The 21,805-nt window shown below is 40.8% G+C and overlaps 1 protein-coding gene and 1 pseudogene across 6 annotated transcripts in view; one reads left to right on the top strand and one right to left on the bottom strand.

Moving 5' to 3' along the window:
• The window catches only part of LOC131481170 (ankyrin repeat domain-containing protein 26-like), a 57,905-nt gene extending 43,164 nt beyond the window's left edge, over window positions 1-14,741 (bottom strand). For 3 of the 6 annotated variants that reach the window (XM_058668873.1, XM_058668870.1, XM_058668874.1), the window contains exons 1-3: window positions 14,339-14,615; window positions 5,737-5,770; window positions 4,768-4,897 (exon numbers count right to left, since the gene is read on the bottom strand). In XM_058668873.1, the coding sequence (XP_058524856.1) occupies window positions 4,768-4,897; window positions 5,737-5,770; window positions 14,339-14,490 (316 nt within the window). In that variant the 5' untranslated portion in view covers window positions 14,491-14,615. The other 3 variants (XM_058668864.1, XM_058668878.1, XM_058668886.1) reach the window with 3 other exon arrangements.
• Window positions 14,742-17,276: 2,535 nt separating this feature from the next.
• Window positions 17,277-17,777, top strand: LOC131481536 (elongation of very long chain fatty acids protein 6-like; annotated as a pseudogene).
• Window positions 17,778-21,805: the final 4,028 nt, after the last annotated feature.

Genomic DNA, 21,805 nt, shown 5'->3' with positions numbered 1-21,805 from the left:
CTTAATTTTGATGAGAAACTAAACCAGCTGCTAAAAAATGAATTCTTGGAGATGACAGGAAGGCCAATCAGGAAAGGCAGGGGTAGCTGAACGTGCAGAGAGCTTTAAGACAGGATCAAGTGGAGCAGTAACCTGGAAAGGGAGGATTGCCAGTAGAGATGACAGAAACTCCCTGGAGTTCATCGAAGGAAGATGGGTGACACCCAGACAAGGAAAATTTTCTGAGAATTTCCAGGATTGCAGCTATCAGACCATAGATGTGAGTGCAGTCAAGACATGGGAAGGCACCCCAAACCACAAGCAAAAGCATAATGAGTTTTGAATCAGTATGGAAAGAACAGGAACATGAAGACTTCCAACAGGATCCTAGTCAAAGAGACAGTGGGGGGTAAAAATAATTATGACACAACACCAATGAAGAAAGACAAACCTGAGGAGAAACTCCCAGGCACTCAATCAAATATCCCCTTATGGAATTGGAGTGCCTTCGGAGGCCGAGAACTCTGAGGTCACCCACCCCCATCTGGATCTATCACATGGGATGGAAGAAGTCCAAATCCTTCCTTGTATGATCCAAGGTCATCGGAACAACAGCCAGGAACCCTGAGTGGTCTGCAGAAACAGAACAGTAAACTTGCTTCCGGAATAGGGAAGGGAGCTTTCTCTGGTCTTTGCTTGGTTCCAACTTTGGACCCCCACCCTCTCTCGCAATGACCATCAGGATCACTCCGGAAACCCCTCAAAACAAACAAATAACCAAACAAACAAAAAATCTAGAATAGACAGAGAACAACAAGGAAAGCTTAGAATCAGACAGGAAATGGTCGGGGTGGATTCACTTATACCTTGCTAGGTGGGACACCAAGATTAGTTACTCCTCACTAGGGTACTGAAGGTTTCTCTGCACACCCCTCCTAAAACTGTTCTGTACCTAAACTGTCGACATATGTATTGTTAGAGTTATAAGCCAGTCTAGACTACCCGAGAAACAACCAGGTTCAGCAAAATTATGCTTCAACGTTATAAAATGCTAAATACTATAATGAAAATAGACACGCGATAGCTGAATAATAATCTATAACCTTTTAAGGTGTATAGAACCCGGTTGTATATAAACTAAGATTGAAATGTCAATGAAGAAGTTACAGGATGTAGTTAAGAACTTGCATTTTTTTTTCTTTTAACATATTGGTTACTCAATACTATGTCAATTAATTCCATAACGTTATAAATTGTTGCTGATGTTATGTTGGGGCTTTTAATTGATCGGGATGATACTCTGCTGGCTCTATCTTCATACCAAGAAGCCGTTGAACCTATCTGGACAATAAGATGCTGGACTCCATGCTTGGTATATGCTTGCAATGAAAGAATCTCAACTGAACTTGAACAGTGGTACTGCAACAAGGTGGAGGAATCCACCATGGGGGGAGGGTTTAGAGAGCAGTGGGGGAATCCCAGTACCTATAACACTGTGTCACATAATGCAATGTAATTAATAATAAAAAATGAAATGCAAAAAAAAATCAAATCACAAGGAAGATAACAAGAAAATAATGGAATAAAGAACAGTTACAAAACAAACAAACAAAAAATAATCCCCTTCCGCTCCCCACCCCCAGCAAGGAGGGCACACCATTGAGGAATGAGCATCTGGAGGGTGAACCATCTGAGAGGGGTATTCACACAACAAGAGCATACAACAGTAGACCCAAGAATCATTACTATTAAAACATCAATTCCCTCTACATTTTAACCTACAGACACAATAAATTTCATCCTGATTCTAAGCTAGACAACAGAATATCATCTTAACTGAAGAGTCCTGTGGAGGTACAAAGTATATGAGTCACCCAAAATACTCCTCCAAAAAGAATAAGATCAGGTGGATGACATCAAGAATTATTCTATAAGTATGTTTTAATCACAACAAAATGAAAATTATAATAACACCACATAAGTCAATGGGACATAACAGAAGGTTCAGATATAGGTGCACATATAAACAATTAACGTATTTTGATTAGCCCACAATGACAGTTCAGTGAAGAAGGGATAATTATTTCAACATATGGAGTAAAATGATTAGATACATACATTCAAATAATGAAATTAGCTTTACATATAAATTCTTTTGCAAAAAATCAGCATTAAAGTATCATAAATCTAAATGCAGGACTTAGAACTATAATAAGATTTCTAGCAGAAAGTATAAGAGGAAATATTTTTACCTCATTCTAGGAAAACACTGATAGATATAATAGAAAAAGTAAAATCCATGCTTGAGCACAGACATTCTAGACATCATCAAAATTTAAAACTTCTGCTCAAAACATATTAAGAAAAATATCAGGACAAAATGTCTTTGGAGGGCCCAGCGTGATAGCATAGTGGTTAAAGGCCTCACCTTGCACGCGCCAGAATCCCATATGGGCGCCAGTTTTAATCCAGGCAGCCCTGCTTCCCTTCTAGTTCCCTGTTTGTGTCCCGGGAAAGCAGTCGAGGATGGCCCAATGCCTTGGTATCCTGCACCCATGTGGGAGACCTGGAAGAGTCCCTGGCTCCTGGCTTCAGATTGGCTCACCTCCAGCCGCTATGGTCACTTGGGGAGAGAACCATTGGATGGAAGATCTTCCTCTCTGTCTCTCCTCCTCTCTGTATATCAGCCTTACCAATAAAAATAAATAAATCCTTAAAAAAAATCTATTTGCAAAAAAAATAATAATAAAACACAAAAACACCGGGTATCTCTCAATCTATATATTTATCTAATACATATCTAGTGGTTTCTATTTAAAAAATCTATTTTAACCTGGTGAAACATTCTAGTTCCTTGACAAATGCTCATTATTATTAGCGACTACGGAAAACAAAAGTAAAAACATAATAGTAATTACAACTCATACCCAGTAGAATGGCTAATATTTTAAAAATAGACAATACTATTTGTGAAGATCACCCGGGGACTGGAGTTCTCATAAAATATTGATGAGACTGGACATTGATGCCAATAGTTTGAAAAATAATCCAGCAGGGTTTTTTTAAGATTCATTTTTATTGGAAAGTCAGATATACAGATAGGAGGAGAAATAGGAAGATCTTCCATCTGATGATTCACTCCCCAAGTGAGCGCAACGGCCGGTGCTGTGCCAATCCGGAGCCAGGAGCCAGGAACTTCCTCCAGGTCTCCCACAGAGGTGCAGGATCCCAAAGCATTGGGCCGTCCTCAACTGCTTTCCCAGGCCACAAGCAGGGAGGTGATGGGAAGTGGAGCTGCCAGGATTAGAACCGGTGCCCATAAGGGATCCCGGGGTGCATTCAAGGCGAGGACCTTAGCCACTAGGCCACGCCACTGGGCCCAATCAGCATTTTTTTTTAAAGATTTATTTTTATTTTTATTACAAAGTCAGATATACTGAGAGGAACAGAGATAGAGAGGAAGCGGAACTGCCGGGATTAGAACCAGCGGCCATATGGGATCAAGGCGAGGACCTTAGCCACTAGGCCACGCCGCCGAGCCCCAATCAGCATTTTTTTAATTATTATTATTAAATCATACAGAAGGACATAGACACATTTTGGGGATGATGGCTCTGTTAAATATCTTGCTCATGGGGCTACTTAAAAATTCAGTTTCTCGGGCCCTGCGTGGTGACCTAGTGGCTCAAGTCCTCACATTGAACACACTGGGATCCCATATGGGTACTGGTTCTAATCCCACTTCCCATCCACCTGGAGGAAGTTCCTGGCTCCTGGCTTAGGATCAGAGCAGTACCAGCCATTGTGGTTACTTGGGCAGTGAGTCACTGTGGGGGAAATCTTCCTCTCTGTCTTTCCTGCTCTCTGTATATCTGACTTTCCAATATAAATAAATTTTCCAAAAAATTCAGTTTCTCCTCACAACTTAAAACATACAAATTGGGGCCCAGTGGCGTGGCCTAGCCGCTAAAGTCCTCACCGTGAAAGCCCCAGGATCCCATTTGGGCGCCGGTTCTAAACCCGGCAGCTCCACTTCCCATCCAGCTCCCTGCTTGTGGCCTGGGAAAGCAGTCGAGGACAGCCCAAAAGCTTTGGGACCCCGCACCCGTGTGGGAGACCCGGAAGAGGTTCCAGGTTCCCGGCATCGGATTGGCGCACACCGGCCCGTTGCGGCTCACTTGGGGAGTGAACCATCGGATGGAAGATCTTCCTCTCTGTCTCTCCTCCTCTGTGTATATCTGTCTTTCCAATAAAATGAATAAATCTTAAAAAAAAACATACAAATTGGATACTTTATAAATATGATATTTATTACATAGAAATTACACCTAAGTAAGTACAAGGGAGAACAAAATCTACTTCAGCAACAAACATGTAAGACAGTGGTTGGCACATACAAAGCAAATAATATGGTGCAGTATAAAGGCTAACAAGATTATTCACTAAAATGACAAGTGACACTCAGGTTTTTAAACAAGGCAATAACGTCACCTGATGGTTTTCAAATGAATAAAATTATGCTGCAGACCAGACCATGTTTTGGTGACATAAAGGAGCAGGGTTACTGCAGCATCAAGGAAGGAGAATGTGATAACCAAGAAAATCAACAAAATGTGGGACTGTCATTCTCACTGAGAAAATTACTGTATAAATTATCATTAGTGTTGGCTGAGAGTACACAATATATTCCAGATTTCACCCAGTTTTAATACACAGTTCATCTCAATGCTGAACAGCATGTGCAGATATTACTATGGTACATACGAAAATGTAAGGTGGATGTCTCACCTTTACAGTCCATTCGCAGTTTTTCAATTAGTAACAGAGAATTCTTAGATTGAGGCCACTCATATTCCTCTGAGACTATCTCCAGTGACTGGGTTATCTCATCATCTGCGGAACTTATTTGGCATTGACCCTGTTAAATAAGTAAATACGTCTTAAAGTGTCCTTTAAAATCTAGACAATTATTTATAAATAGAGTAATGACGACTCATTTTCTGCATAAGAAAAATGACATGACACATACTTCTCACAAGGCCTGAGTTCTTGTCAAAAAGATGCTGATACAAAGGTACTGCTTTTTCTTTAATTTCTTGAATTTTGCTCTTAAAAACAGAAGTATTTTATTTATTTTATTATTTCATGATACAGTTCCATAGGCTCCAGAATTTCACTTCGCCCTCTCCACAGCCCCTTTCCCCCTTCCACTAATTTCTCCTATATTATTACAGCAGTATAGCCCTTCATAAACAGCACTGGTTCCATCATTATGTATCCTGACACTGTAGGTATGGATAATGGCAGAGCATCCAGCATTCTATTGTCAAGATACATGCAACAGTTCCATTGGGGATTCTCCTTTGATTTGGAAGTAGAGATGCATACTGCATTGCATCTTCATGTAGTTTCTATTACACAGTTAGTATATAAACCCTTAAATAAAGAAAATACAATGAAATAAACAACATGAAGAAAAACAGAAAATTCACAACATCATGAAGTTAAATACAATGCTACTGAATGACTAATGTGTTCCTGAAGCAATGAAAACAAAAATTAAAAACCTTCTTAAAGAAAATAATCCGACTGTTTCAATCACACTTCTAAAATAGAGACCTTTATAAAATTCCTGGGTTTTTTTCTAATTTACCTTTCACATTTTATTTTGAAATTCAGGCTTTTGTAATATATCACTTTGTCTTCTGTAATATATTTTTTCAATGCAATAATACATTTTATTATTTTGTATAATACCTGTTTAATTCCATTAATCACTTTCCTTGAAGGCCTAAAAAACAAATAAGCACTTCCAAAATATTATATATACAAAATGTAAGACATATACTATTATACTTTTAACATGTCTTTTCATTTATCTTTTTACATAGTACTTTGCATAAAATTTAATGAACATCAATAGTAACATCAGAAAAGAAAAAATATGCTATCAGCAATATTAACACAAAGTAATTTAGTTTATCTTTCTGGCAGTCAAAATTAAACAAAAATATTATTTGCATTTTTAAACATTTCTTTATTGGAAAGCTAGGAATGAGAGAGGTGGATTATGTCAGCCAGTGGATTCTGGAGAGATTTCATCATGCTTGGAATGGCAAGATTGGCAGCAATTCAGAACTGTTGAACGATCAAAACCACTTAAATAGGACCCTCAGAGCATGCCCCACATCAGGGATTCTGGGATGGGTGGGAGGCTGGGTAGGGCTTCTCCCTTTCACTAAATCCTAACTGGAAAACACTAATTTGTATTTCTGTGAGCTAACCCTTTATTAATGATGCTGTTACTGATTTATTCAGGATTTATTGTGCAATCAGTAAATATAATTTTAAGTATTGTACATGCATTAAATTCACAATGGTGAGGGTTAAATCTCACAATTCCATGAGATAAGTAACATATTAGAAATATTACAGAAGAAATAACCTAGGCAGAACAAGGCCAAGACAGTGGCCTAAGTTTACACAGCTTCTTAGCAGCAAATTCTGGATTCAATCCTAGGAATTATGGCTCCACAATGTACAAATTTTACTTCTAAGAAATTTAAAGATAGAATAACCAATATTATCATTCTATTGGCTATTGCTATATGAACACTACATTGTGACTCCTGCAGATATCTGTCAAAATTATAAGTTTCATATATAGGCATGTTTCAAAGTCTACACTAGATGAACTAAAATGTATCTTTCTGAATGAAGAAATTTATTAGCAGACATTAGGCAATTTGTTAAGTTGTTTATCCTTGCATTTTACAAAATACTTATTGAGCACCTAACACATATCAACAAGGAACCATGAATTTTATTTCTTAGAACCTTGTAATGCAAGAGTCATGATCTGTGACAGATCATCAATAGTTTACTCTTTTATTTTACAAAAAATTCTCTCCTTTCCCTCAGAAGCTGAACTATTTTAGAGAACCTTGCAAAGTCATAGGTGCTCATGTTGATTATGTCAATGATTCTGTAACAGGTAGAATTAGCAAGGAATAATAGAATTCTGTAAAGTACAGCCTAAGCATTTTTGTAATCACAAATCTACAATTTATGCATAACTATTTAACTTTTACTTCAATACTCTAATGTTCAATCCTATCATAATATCCCATCTGCAGTTAAGATGCTCAAATAACCCACTGGAGTGCCAGATTTTTATTCCCAGTTTTGGTTCCTACTTCCAACTTACTCAGAGGCAATGGAGACCATTCAAGAAATTGTACCATTGGCAACATGAAAGCCCTAGACTAAGTATCCTTTCTCACAACCTGGGCCTGCTAGCTTACATTGTAAACACACCCTGAGTGTCAAAGAATTAATAGTCTGCCTCTAAATACTAGGCTGCTATGATAGATGAATATTAATCCCCTTATGCTTCTGCAGGCCTTTTAATTATTAAATTCCAACTGTCCCCAAAACTATACAGCATTAAACAGCTCTTTTAAGACAGACATGCCTAGATAGCAGTCTGTACAAGACAATACATTTCAGCATTATCTGATTTATTTACAGTACGATGGTTTGTATCACCATGGCCAGAATTTTCCAAATCCATTTTATCTACTACCCATTTATTTTACTTATTTTGGCAAATTACAAATGACAGAACATGCCTGAAACAGAGAATCTACATCTATCTCACCAAGGAAGTTTCAATGAGAAACAAACAACATTTCTAGAAGACTCAGGAAAAGTTTATAATTGACAGAGACAACAAACAGCAGACTAAAATCCAGCCTAGAGAGAAAAATGAAAAATTCTGTCACTCTTACCCCAGTGTCTTAGCCAGAGAACACAATCATGTTGGGAAAAAATATACATTTTATAATATATATATATATAATATTTATATTTATAAAATATATTGTATTTATTAACATTTATATTTATATTATATACATACAAATAAATATATATAAACATAAAAATATATATAAACATACAATATCAGAACTGAGCATACTGTCAGAAGAAACAATTCAGTAAAGATTAGAACTGTAAATGGCAGAGAGCTTTCCGTTGGACCAACAGAAAACAAAGCTCATCATAACCGCTGCCATTTGTGCTGCCTTGCCACTGCCACCCACTCCTATTCTGTCCACTCAGTTGAGGAACTCTATCTGCTGGAATACGGTTCCAAATATTAGAAATGAGAAGATGGGAAAAGTTTCAGTAAAGAATTGACAAGATCTGCAAACAGTACAGATCTGAAGGTCAGCAGAGACAGGCAGACAGAGAGAGCGAATGAGTGAGCATAGGCATGTGAACACACACACACACACACACACACACACACCAGTTGATGCTGCCAACCAGAGCTCCTTCCCTAGCTTCCTTGCTGGGAAAACCTTTTGTTACAAGATGTAATCTGAAAGGACTACAATTCTACAACTCCCACCCCCACTGTAGAATGGCAGCACTGACTATGGGAAAATTCCTCAGATATACTGATCTGAATTAGTCTAGCGGGCAGACTTATGTCCAAGAGAGTACTTTGCTCATAACAGGAAAACCACACCACCTCCTAACATCCCCAAACTATCATATTCATGCTGCTAGGAGGCTACAAAACTCCACCTGAATTAGGAGGAATTAAGCTATCCTTTCTATACCAGAAGTTCCCAGAAAACACAAGGGCAATTTCCAGAAAAGAAAGCAGGTCCCTGTGAATACAGCCATGGGAGTTCTGGGCCAAAGCCCTGGACCTAAACCTCTGTGCCACTGAGGGAAGTTCCATGGACTGCCTGGAGCCAGTTGTCAGAAGTCCAGACTCAATACAAGAAAACCACACATGAGGAAGCACACTCCACAGTTCTAAAAAAAAAATTTGTTTGAAAGATTTACAGAGAGAAGGGAGACACATATATAGAAAGTGAGAGAAAGAGAAAGAGAGAGATATTGAACCAAATATTTCATTTCCCAAATGGCCATAATAACCAGAGCTTGACCAGTTGGAATCTAAAAGGTCTCCCTGTGGGTGCAGGGGCCCAAATATTTGAGCCAACTTCCACTGCTTCTAGGCACATTAGTAGGGAAGTGGATGAGAAGTAAAGTATCCAGGACTTCAACCACCATTCATATAGGATGGTGACATTGTCGTGTAGAATGCTAAGCCTCAGCCTGGGAAGTTCTTGCCACATGGTCTGGGAAGCAAGAATACAATCCCAGGTATCACCTTGGATGTCCTGCAAGAACTGGGTCACTTGGGCCCGGCAGCGTGGCCTAGCGGCTAAAGTCCTCGCCTTGAAAGCCCCGGGATCCCATATGGGCGCCGGTTCTAATCCCGGCAGCCCCACTTCCCATCCAGCTCCCTGCTCGTGGCCTGGGAAAGCAGTTGAGGACGGCCCAATGCATTGGGACACTGCACCCGCGTGGGAGACCCAGAAGAGGTTCCAGGTTCCCTGCTTCGGATCGGCGCGCATCGGCCCGTTGCGGCTCACTTGGGGAGTGAATCATCGGACGGAAGATCTTCCTCTCTGTCTCTCCTCCTCTGTGTATATCTGGCTGTAATAAAATGAATAAATATTAAAAAAAAAAGAACTGGGTCACTTGCTTTAGGTCTCCAGGACTGCTGGTGGTGGTACTATGACTCCTGAAGTAGCTTGCTCTCTCCTGTGTTAACCAGAAGGCTCTGCCTACATCCCACTGCTACAGACTGGTTACTCAGTTCACAATATCTGGAAGAAATGGCCTTCAACCTGAGAGAAGTGCTCTAGGTAAAGAGCACAGTACATCCTGCAGCACTGTGACAATTGGTACTACTAGCACTACCTTCCTCAGAGTCATTGGCACAGAATCTACAAGAGTAAGGGAAGAAAGTGCTGTTTCAATAAAAAACTGGCTAGTGCACAACCCTCTGCATTGTCCCTTAGTCACTCTGTGGCAATTGGATAAAGTCCCTTTAATATCTCCAAGGGTTGGGAATTGGGCTTTCGGTGCTAAAAGTTTTGGGTTATTGAGTCTCACATTGCCAAAACCTGGGGTAGTGCCATCCACGTCTTACAGTCTGAAAGCCATAGTCATTGGAGCAACAGCTTTGCATCATCCTTGCTTGTCTAGCAGGAAAAGGGGAAAAGGGCCTCTGTGTCCTAAAGCATCAGAAACATGACTACAAATTAAAACAAACAAAAGGTTCCAGTTAGGTATACTTGACACCCAACACCCTAGGGACTAAAAAATACACCTGTGGAATGTCCTGTCCACTCCAGTAATTTCCCTGCCTGCACATACTGCTGCAGATTAGGTAATGTGGCTCTTGTAGACACTGCAGACATTGACCACCTGGGAAGAAATCTGTCAAGACTTATATTGTGAGAGTCAAGTATAACCACAGCCCAATCAATAATCCAAGTCACACCCAACATTCAAAAAAGTCTTTTCCAGTGAAACCTATTCTAATAAAAGTGATCATGGCAGTTTTGGGGTTCTCCATCTCAAGATGGTGTGCAGCGGCACGTTGTTAGTTCAGGGTCCAAGAGCGAGTTGAGGGGTGCCGATTGCCGAGTCGTGGGGACCAGAGGTCATAGGCCTCAGTGAGGAAGTGGACATGGAGACCCGAGAACTCAGGACACTGGGATGGGGAGAGGGTCGGATGCACCAGGACAGGTAGCTGTGGCCACATCTTGTCATAGACAAAGAGCAGGAGGAAAAACCACTATGCTAAAAAAGGGTGTAGCCACATGCACCATATACACTGCACCAAATGGGTGTGGTGCATGCCCAAAGACAAAGCCAGCAAGAAGTTCATCAACCAGAACGTAGTGGAGGCCATGGCTGTGAGGGATGTCTCAGAAGCAAGCTTGTTCAACATCTACATGCTTCCCAATCTGTACGTGAAGTGTTACTGTGTGAGCAGTGCCATTCACAGCCAGGTGGTTAGAAACTGATCTCGTGAAACCTGCTAGGACTGGACCCCACCACCCTGATTTCAGACCTGCTCATGCTGCTCCACGACCTCGACCGAAACCCATGGTCTTTAAGAGCTGAAGAAAAATTGTCCCTAGAAAAAAATGGAAATCTATGTTTTAAGAAAAAGCATAGCAGATGTACTTATGTCAGTACAAGAGCATAGGAAATATGAGAAAACAAAGTGGTATAACTACTCTAAGAGAAATCAGTCATTTTCCAGAGATAGACATTGATCTGTAGGAAATCTAGAAAGGTCCTGAAAAAGAATTTAAAATAATGATAATAAGGAAAATGATATGCAACAGACTGCAGAGAAACAGATGAAGGTGATGAACTGGAACCACAGTAGCCAGAATCAAGCCGTCACTGTGATGGGGGATGGGAGCATCTTCAGCTGCAGCTTAACGAGAATTCATGCAATTCTAATCTTAGCACACCTTCCTAGGCAATTCCCCAAGTCCTTGTCCTTCCTTCTTATACTGAACCTTGATCAGAAAATCCCAATTCTGTTGATCCTGTTATTGTTATTGTTAGAACTTGGTCTTTAACTCTTAAATACATTCTTATCTTTCCCCGTTGGGTATGACTGCTAATTCTGTTTTTATCTGTCCACTGGGTACACTAGTTCTACTACCTGTCTCTACTATTAAAACATATCTAGATGATAACAAATAATGCAGAGCTCTTGGATTAAAATCAAGAAACCTGAGTTAAATACTCCATTTCTGCCAAATCCTACACCTATATAAGTCACTATAGACTGTTTGAATTTCAGGTATCCCATCTGAATAACCATATGAATTGTGTGTTAAACATGTGTTGGAGTAATAACAGACATTTCATTAGTCTTCAAGATACCTTAAAATTCTAAAATCCTATGTGTTTTCCATTCTGTCAACAGAAAAGTGGGAATATTTCAACTAGAAGAAGAAAGAGAAAATCAGGACAGAAGAAATAAGAAAACTAGAAAGCAAAGTAAAAAAATCAAAAGAATATGAGTCATGCAAAAATGAGTTAAAAATATACTTCATTATAGTAAAGCTGAAATATAAGCCAGTAGATGAAGCAACTACCGAACTGAAATATAGAAATATCCTATAACCACATGCAATCTATAACGAACACAACTATACGTAAATACCTCTCACTAACATAAATTAGTTCCTCCTTAGAGCTTACGTAATACTGCTTGTGTCCTTGCTTATGACCTGCGATCCTGGAAGCAAATTACACATCTGTCCTAAAAGCTAACATGACAGAAACACACTGGTTGCCACTGAAGTTGTCAGTATAAAAATCTCTAAAGCAGTTATATATAAATCACTTTCAGAATTTATCTGAGTTGTAGCTGTGTCTTCACCCAGTGTTGCACAGGTCATTGTAAATCCAGCCTAAGGATCAAAAGAATATATTTGGGAGCCAGGCTGACCACCAAATAATGGGTCACATACTTGTTAACTATGGAATTAAGGGCCAATTAATCCACTATGCTGAACCACAGTTGCTTAATTAGCATAAAAACTAATTATGTCACAGAAGGTGGATAAGAAATCGCATTTACTTTTACCATATTGGTTACTCGTTACTATGTCAATTAATTCCATGGTGATGTAAATTTTTGCTGATGGTATGTTGGAGCTTTTAATTGATCGGGATGATAGTCTGCTGGCTCTGTCTTCAGACCAGAGAGTGTATACCTAAGAAGCCGTTGAACTTATCTGGACAATAAGATGCTGGACTCTATGTTTGGTATATGCTTGCAATGGGGGAATCTCAACTGAACTTGAACTGTGGTTATGCAACAAGGTGGAGGAATCCACCATGGTGGGAGGGTTTGGGGAGGGGTGGGGAGAATCCCAGTACCTATGAAACTGTGTCACATAATACAATGTAATTAATGAATTTAAAATAAAATTAAAAAAAAAAAAAAAACTAATTATGATAACCTATCCTTTTCAAAACTACTGTAATCTCTATGAGAAATCACCATTGTTAACCACATTTAATAATATCTAACTCACATTACAACAATCAATAAATAATAAATTTTCCATCTGTTTTCCTTTGTAAGATAGACTCAAAATATTCTTTTTTTTAAGATTTATTTTATTTTTATTACAAAGTCAGATATACTGAGAGGAGGAAAGATAGAGAGGAAGTGGAGCTGCCGGGATTAGAACCAGCAGCCACATGGGATCAAGGCGAGGACCTTAGCCACTAGGCCACGCTGCCAAGCCCATAGACTCAAAATATTCTGAAAACTGTGGAAGTGATTTCTCATTAGGGTTCATTACAGAAAACAGATCACTTAAGTGTACAAACACATTATGGTGCCTGCTCTGGGAAACAGTGACATGGACATTCCAGAATCTAAGAAAAAGGTGCTACCCAACACAAAAAGGTTTTTGCATAAAAATCAAATATAAGAAAGAAAATTGATTTTTACAACATCATATGTACCTGACAGCTAATTTCCAGCAAATAGTATTTTCCAGCAGGAAAGACAAGAATTTCAAACGACAATACACCATGCAGGTCTAGGCTAAGACATGGGATCCATGTGAGACTTTTTTTTTTTTCATTGTACTGAAAAGGAAAGAGATTTTCTATCTACTGTTTCACTCCCCAAATGTCTGTCACAGTGTGGGCTGAACTCAGTATAGGTCTCCCACATGGATGTCAGAGATACAGGACTTGAGTCTTCATGCAGCTTCCCTGGCTGCTCACAAGCATGAAGGTGGTGCTGGGACTCAGACTCAGTACACCTGTGTGGGATATGCCGTACAAGCAGGCATCTTAGCCTCTGTGCCAAATACCAACCTCAGGAGGATTTGTTTATTATTTTGGCAAATAAGCCTTCAAAACACTTTTGAGTTGATGCTTGGTAATTTCTTTTTAGCATAAAATTAAAAACAATTTATCAAAATTATTTATAGGAATTTCGGTTTCCTTCTTGTACTTTTCTCAGCTTGTGTATTTTAAGTTTCACCCATCAGCAACTTCATTTTATGACAATCTGCCTAGTTTGCTCTAGTCAATATCCATTTCAGTTATAACATCTTTTTGTATTAATACGAAATACAACCATTATCAAGTTGCAAATTCTTATGTGATATTTGGTGATTTCTAAATTTCCTATTAAGTTCCATCATTTGTGTTTTCAATAAGCAACAAATGATTACTTTGAGCAACGTTGATAGCACATTTTCAAATTGATGACGGCAACTAATGTTCTTACAAGAGTAAAGAAAAGACGGTAGCGGTAACAAAGAATTGTAAAACCCTGCTATGCTTATTTTGTTTATGTAAAATAGATAAACACCCAAACAGCTGACAGAGCCACCTGAGCCCCGGCATCCCGAGTCACAGCATTGTCCGTGGCCAGGTTAGCACCCAGCCCTGCAATACCCTCCCCGGCAGCAGTCCCCATTACCAGGTCTGGTCTCCATGGTTCCTGCCTCTTGGCCTGATCTTCGGGAGCTGTTGTTCTGTTCCTTCATCCCCCTCGTTGGCTGCTGCAGGTGGTTTCCTGATAGCCTCCTCTGGGAAGCGATCCCCGGACTGTGATTTCACCCCACTCGCCATCCTCCCATCGGATGACCTTCAAGAGACACTCGCCCTTAAATGGAGAAAAGAACCTTTACGGTGAGACTACCAGAGTTTCTCCCATCCTGGGGAGTCCAAGGCCAGCCCAGCAGAGGAGCCAGAGGTCTCACCTGGAGGTCCCAACTGAAATAGCAGGCCACAACCAGCATTCCCACAATCCAGCCTCACAATGACTGTTGCCAAGCAACTCCCTTAACGCATGCGCCCATCTGAACCTCTAGAGGGCGCATGCGCAAGTCAACAAGCTGGTCAGGGATAATGAGCGCTTGTTTGTAGGGCTCACACATGCTTCACCTGCAATCACAAGCTTTTTATTCCACAGCAGGAAGCCACTATAGGGTCTGGATCTATGCCTGGGTACTGTCAACTGAGTGGAGAGCTGCCATTTTACATTTCTCTAGGGCCGAGTGCTGGGATGGGCTATGCAGGAGGCAGGGCTTATGGGCAAGTGAGGGCTGAGCTGCATGCGTCAGGGTTTTCCAGGCTGCATGTTGCTTTTTCAAAGATTTTTTTTTTTATTTGATTGGCATAGTTACAGAAAAGGAGAGAGAGAAATGGCAATGATTAGATCAATCTCCCATCTACTTGTTCACTTGTGAAAGGCCAACAATAGTCAAAGCTAGGTCAGGCCAGAGTCAGGAACCAGGAATTCCATCCAGGTCTTTCATATTGGTAGAAGGAGCCCTAGTACTCTGGCCGTCTTTGGCTTCCTTCCCAAGCACATTAACAGGGAGCTGGATTGTAGCTTCCAGCAAGGGTCTTTCCAGGTTTGAGTAACAGTATCTTCTAGAAAATGGGACTGTTTTAATGCTGTTTTCCCAGGGTGGCAGGAGGTGACTGGAATAAGGTAAATACCAGCTCCCTTATCGTACACTGCTCATGACCTCTACTGTCCCTTGGTAGATCCAGGCTGCCCTTGTTGCTGGCAGCTCCTGAGCTAGTACATGTTAGGAGGCTGAGAAGGCTGGGAGAGAATCCCAGTGGTTGGCCTGAAGCCATAGCTGGCCCTCCTCTGCCTTTGTTAGGATGGCAGGCACTGTTCATTGCCTCCAAAAGGGGCTCCTCCCTCTCTAAGTCCCACCTGCTGGAACAGCTGCAGGTTTAGGCTTTCCCAATCCTTGAAGGTCTGGGAGTTCTTGCTGCATCTGTGCAGCCCAAGCCACACTTGTACACCTGTGCAGTGTGTGCTCATCTCCCTCACCGGAAAACCAGGCCTGCAGTGACACAGAGATCCCTCCTGGCACGATCACCCTGGCTATACAGCCAGCCAGGTGTGTGACACTTCCACGGTTAGTGTGTGGTGATCAGATCTGTGAGCCCAGATGAATTCAGTTTGCATTTTCTTTTAAACAGCTTACTGTTTGCATCTCTCTGGGTTCACCTAATGATTTCTCTACCTTCCTTTAAGCAGTTGTTATTGCATTTAGGGATGTGTAGGCAAGACCTTCTAGCTCCTAACATTCTTAATTGCTAAGGTCTTTAAAGATTTGTTTATCTAAAAGACAAAGAAGGATAGAGAGAGAATCTTTCATCATCATTTCGTGTCACAAAAGGTCACAATAGCAGGGCCAGGCCACATTGAAGTCAAGAGCTGAGACCTCCATTCTGGCCTCCCATGTAGATGTCAGAAGCCCAGACACTTGAACCATCATATGCTGCCTTCTTAAGTGCATTAGCACGGAGCTGGATGAGAAGTGAAGTAGCTGGGACTCAATTACAGCTCCCACATGGGATGCTAGCATCACAATGAGGTGACATAACCCACCCACACTGCCATCACACATCTTCTGGGATTCTTTGCCCATGTAAATGGCTGCCCCTGCATGTGAACTGCACTCATCATTTGCTTCCTCTGAATAGAGGTGACAAGAATAGCACTCAGGATTAGGGGAATTAAAGAAAAAACTGTGGCTTCCCTCTTGTTCTCACTCTCTGGTTGGTTGGTTTTCGGGAAAGTTAACAGCCCCATTAGCTCCTTCTGAGGAGCCACACATGACAAAGTACTGCATCTGATCTCTGTCTGATGACTGCCAAAACCTGGGACCCTTGGACCAAAGACCTTCGCACAAAATGAGTCACACTGACTGCACTGTGAGTACACTTGAAGGGAAATTTTCCCACAGTTGAGATGGTAGGTTTGGATAACCCTGTGAACGTAGGCTTCAGGGAGACCTTGTGGCAGAAGGCCTGGCCACATTTGGATTTTTGACCCACTGAAGCAGCTGTGAGACAATACTACCATATTAAGTTTCTAGCCATTTTTTTTACATTTGAAAAATTTATGAAAGATAAATTCTGAATTTTTCATTTTTTTACAGCTGAAAATGAAAACATGAATATTTCATGCATATTTCTGTGAAACCTCTCTATGGTGAAACAAACTATGGATGATAAAGATTATATAGAACGTTAACCCTCAGGCAAATCTCAGAACAAACACAGGAATAGCTTTGAACTACTATTTCTTGTCGCTATATTTTTAAGTAAATAAATGTTTAGCAGATGTAAACTATTCAATATTTGCCACCAAATATTGGTAAACATAGTATTCGCTAGCATATTACTTTCAAGTTAAAATAACAAAAATAAACACCAATAATTATAATGCTTTTTTAGCAATGTTATATAACACCACATTAAGGTATAAATTCTTTTGACTTATAGTTCTTAAAAAACTGCTACCATCAATCCTCCCCTGCCAGCATATGATTAAGAAGCTCTGTGAGCAAACAGAACACATAGCAATTCCGAAGAGATCAGCCCCAATGAACATGTCAGTGTTGACTTTACAAGAACAGGATTTTGAAAAACAGTTCAAACAAGAATGAGGCCATCCAGTGGATGTGGGAAAACTGTGGGAAATCTTTCCTGTTTTCTACTCTGTATGCTGCCTTTTATATTTGGTGGGAGGCCCCTCCTGGACAAACTAAGACTGAACTGAGAAAACCATTTGTGCTCTGGGATCTAACCCTTTCAGTCTTCAGTATATTTGGTACTGTTTGAACTGTGCTTCTATGGTGTATATTCTGATGACCAAAGGTTGGATGCAGTTAGTTTCTGACCAGAGTTTAGTCAGTCTTTACAATGGACCTGTCATCAAATTCTGGACTTACACATTTGTCCAAAGCAAAGCAGCAGAGCTAGGAGATACAATCTTCATTATTCTAAAGAAGCAGAAGCTGATCTTCTTGCACTGGTTTCATGACATCATTGTGCTCCTATGCGCTTGGTACTCCTCCAAGGCCGTGATGGCCAGGGACAGCTAGTTTGTGCGCATGAACAACGACACGCATGCCACAATGTGCTTGCTATGCCTTGTGGGCTGAGGGTTTCTGAGTCTCTCGGGAGTTTCTGTGTTCATCACCTTGTCCAGATCACTCAGAAGCTGATGGGCTGTCATTAACTACCTGGTCTTCCACTGAAAGAAGCAGATCAATACTCATGCAACTCAACTCCCTTGTGCTCTTCTGTCATTTCATCTCTGAGGCTTATATCGGCAAAATGTGGAAAAACAACCAAGGCTGAATCGTGTTTGGCATCGTGGCATAAGCCATAGCTGGGTCACCCAAATAGTAACCAAAAAAGAAAATGTCACAAGGAATCACACATGGTGCAGCTACAAACAAAACAAAACACATGAGCAAACATACAACCCAAGGCAGCTGAGGAATGACTGGGCCAAGCCCAATAAGTTCATCATCTTTTTTGGGCGAGGACTCGCTGAGTGCATCGTCATTTCCACACACAGCTGCCGGGCAGTCCCATCCCCTCAGTTTGTAGAACCAATCAGAACTCACGAGAGAGCATGGGAGGCGAAACAAAAGGGTGCTCACAGTAAAGGCAAACAGTAACAAAAACGTATCTCCTAGGTGCTCTAGTTCTCTAAAGATGGAATGCCTTTAAGAAACTGTGAGCACACAGACACAGAATCCGTTCTCTGTTTCTACATCAAACTGGAGCCCATAGGAAAGAGACAAATGGAAGAGACACAGGGCACAGATCTAGAACAGCAACACTGTGGCAGACAGCTAAGCCTTGCTCAGAAAGGCTAGTAGGCATAGCCCCTGTGAGAAAAGATGTCTTAATCTTTCTTTTTTAACTTTTCAACGGAACAACAACAGTAACAACAACAACAAAACAGTATTCTTCCCATATTTGCATAGCCTCATGCTAGTGAGTTTGGCAGAGCCATACAGAACACACTTTTTTTTTTTCCTTTTCCAACGTTCTGAATGGAACAATGAGAACTAGGCAGCCTGGGGCTTCCAGGAACCACTTGGTTCCAGAGTACATCTGAAAGAGTATGTGATTTCTGTCTCATGTGAGTTAGGAAGCCTTATCCTGTGTTCAGCTGCCACAGACAGAAGAATAAAATCACTCTCCTCTCCCTCCCCTCTTAGGTGGAAGAGAAAGAGGAAAAGTCGATGGGAAGAGAAGCGAGCTGGATGTCAACGTCATAAACAACACATGCCTCTCCCTCTTTGACGTCACACATGCTCATTGCTTTCCAAATGAAACCCTGTGGCACAGTCCATGTGTTCTATTTGTGTGTGTGTGAATTTCAAAAGGAAAATCTGCGAGAGTTCTCCTGATGTAGGGTGAGCGTGTGTTTCTGCATCAGCTGCACTTACTCTCAAAGTGGTGTAGAGATGTTTAAAGTGCCCTCTGCTGGCCAAGTGGAGATACTTCGACAAACGTGCTTCATAGCAAATCAGCCTGAAAACTGTTGGCGGCCAAGGGCCCCCTAGAGGCCTCTCCGTCAAAGTTTAGATGCTATGACACACTTCACAATCTTGGCCAAATCTGAAAACATTCTTCCTGCTTCAGGTCAGTTTCAGATTTTTTTTAAAGGGACCTTTCCTTCTGGAGATCAGAAAACCAATTTTTTAAGAGCCATGTTCTTGAAACAAAAAAACAACAAAAAGATAATATCTGTATTATTCCAGTCCCTTACAAGCTAAATAAATGTGTTCCTCATATTTTAAAGAAGCAAGTATGGAAAGTTGTTCAATGTGATATAATAGTATTCTGTTTGGCTAAGTAGCTTAATGGTTTGGCAAACTAGTGGAAAATATTAGGGGCTATTGTGCTGCATAGGTTACACAAACACAGACACCTATACGCACACAGTTGTTGGGTACACTGAACTTCAAAGCCCAAATGAATAGAAACACACTTTCTGGCTAACAGGAAAACTGCTGTTTATCTTTCTTCCTTTATTTGATCATATACAATAAAAGGGACTTTTTCAAGTTATTTTTAAATTTGTTTTGCTTTAATTATGCTGCTCCTGTTTTTCTGTCAGAGGTGGTAACGGCATTCTCGGCCGCTTGTTCATGTGAGGAACTTACAAAGAAAAAGTTTTATCCCATTCTATGAAAAGCAAATAGCAACAGTGATATGAAATCTTCAGTGTGAGATTATGGGTAAGTTCTATTTCACAAAAATATAGTGTAAAATGGCATTCACCTGGCCTGGCACGATGACTGAAATGGCTAATCCTCCATCCCCAAGTGCAAAAACCCAAACAGGCAAGAGTTCATGTCCCAGTTGCTCCACTTCTGATCCAGTTTCGTGCTTGTGGCCTGGGGAAGTAGCTGAGGATGGCCACAAGTCTTGAGACCTGCACCCACTTCAGGACTTGAAAGAAGCTCCAGGCTTTTGCTTTCAGATCAGCTCAACTGCAACAGTTGTGGCCATTTTTGGAGTGAACCAGTGGATGGCAGATCATTCTCTTTGTTTCTCCTTCTCCCTGTGAGTCTGCCTTTCCAATAAAAATAAATAAATCTTTAAAAAAGAGAAAATAATAAGATGGCATTCATCCCATTCCACATTAGATCCCTTCAGCAGTGACATTAAGAAGAGTCAGTGAAGTTCATGTCTATGCTTTTTTGTTCTCTAACCGTTTGATAATGATACCTTGTCTGAGACCTGGATTTTCTTTTTCAGTCTTAAAGAGAGCAACTCGCAGTGTCTGAGCTGCAGACAGATTTGCTCATTCTAGCTCGTTAAACACAGGATGCATGATAGCATTGTGAGGGATAAAAAACACAGAAGAGGTCTCAGTTTCATTCTTTATCTCTCTCATTGTCATTCTCATTCAAAAGCCAAATACAGTAAAAAAGTAGGGCTAAAGTGCAAAGGCATCTTTATTCACTGCAGTGTTTCTTTTCCTTTTTGGTGTGATAAAGGCAATAGTGCATCAATTATACACCGAATTCCGAGAAGTACAATGATATATCCTTTTCCAGCAATGAGTAAACTGAAGCCATTTCCGAGTCTGCAATCACCCGCTTTGTTTAGAGTGTGAATGACCAGTCTTGCTCTGCACTTTGCATTGATGCACTAGCTTTTTAATTCTTTCCAGAGCTCAGGCTGCTTTCTAGTAGTCTCAATACCTTTCGTATTTAATGGAACCTAATAAAATTCCATGTGCATCCAGATGCAAAGTATGCCTTGTGAGGAGAAGCAGAGTGGCTGGGGCCGAACCATGTGCCCTTTCCCTCGCTTGCTTTCCTTCCTCTGCTTGCACATCCTGCAGGAAGTCAGGCCCTGAATGTCTCCTCCCTTGCCCACCATCTCACCTCTGGGAAGATAAGATGTCGAAGGCTGGAGTGGTAAAAATGGAACAAAGACCGCATCCGGGCTTAGTCCCTTCTTTGAGAGGCCATGTTCCGGGGGCTTCTCCCGGCCATGCAGAAAAATGAACTGCTCTCTTTGCAAGGTTTCAATGGATGCTAATTGGTTTGCTTCATCAGTGCCCGCTGCCTGGGGAGGTTTATTACTAAGAGACAGGTAAAGGAGCCCTAAGCTCAGACTCACATATCAGGAGATATCTTGTGTAGTCATCAAGACTCTCCTAGAGGCCAACCCTGGCCCATATTTGGCCATGGGGAACCAATGAGCTTTGTTCCAGTTATTCATTCATCAGCACATTTGAAAAATATAGAGAAAGCAATTACAAATGTTTCCTGGGTCACAACGTTCTTTGAAAATTTAAAAACAGCACAGTTCCTTGGTGTTCATAAGAGCTTGCTTTAGTGTATGTGTGTGGTGTGTGTGTGTGTGTGTGTGTGTAGAGCTCAATGAGACTGGAGATAGCCCCGGTCAATTTCATGGACATTTCTTCTTCCTCATAAAGGACATCTTGAAATTGATGTCTTGATTCATTCAGTATTTATCAATCTTCAATTTATTTATAATTATGAAACAACTGCTACGTGCCAGGGAGAAAATCTTTCACTGTTAGATTTTGAGTCAGTCCTAAGACATAAGTGAACTGAAAGCAGGTTTT

The sequence above is a fragment of the Ochotona princeps genome, chromosome 1, assembly GCF_030435755.1.
Source record: "Ochotona princeps isolate mOchPri1 chromosome 1, mOchPri1.hap1, whole genome shotgun sequence".
NCBI lineage: Eukaryota > Metazoa > Chordata > Mammalia > Lagomorpha > Ochotonidae > Ochotona > Ochotona princeps.
This window is presented reverse-complemented; position numbering and strand designations above follow the sequence as displayed.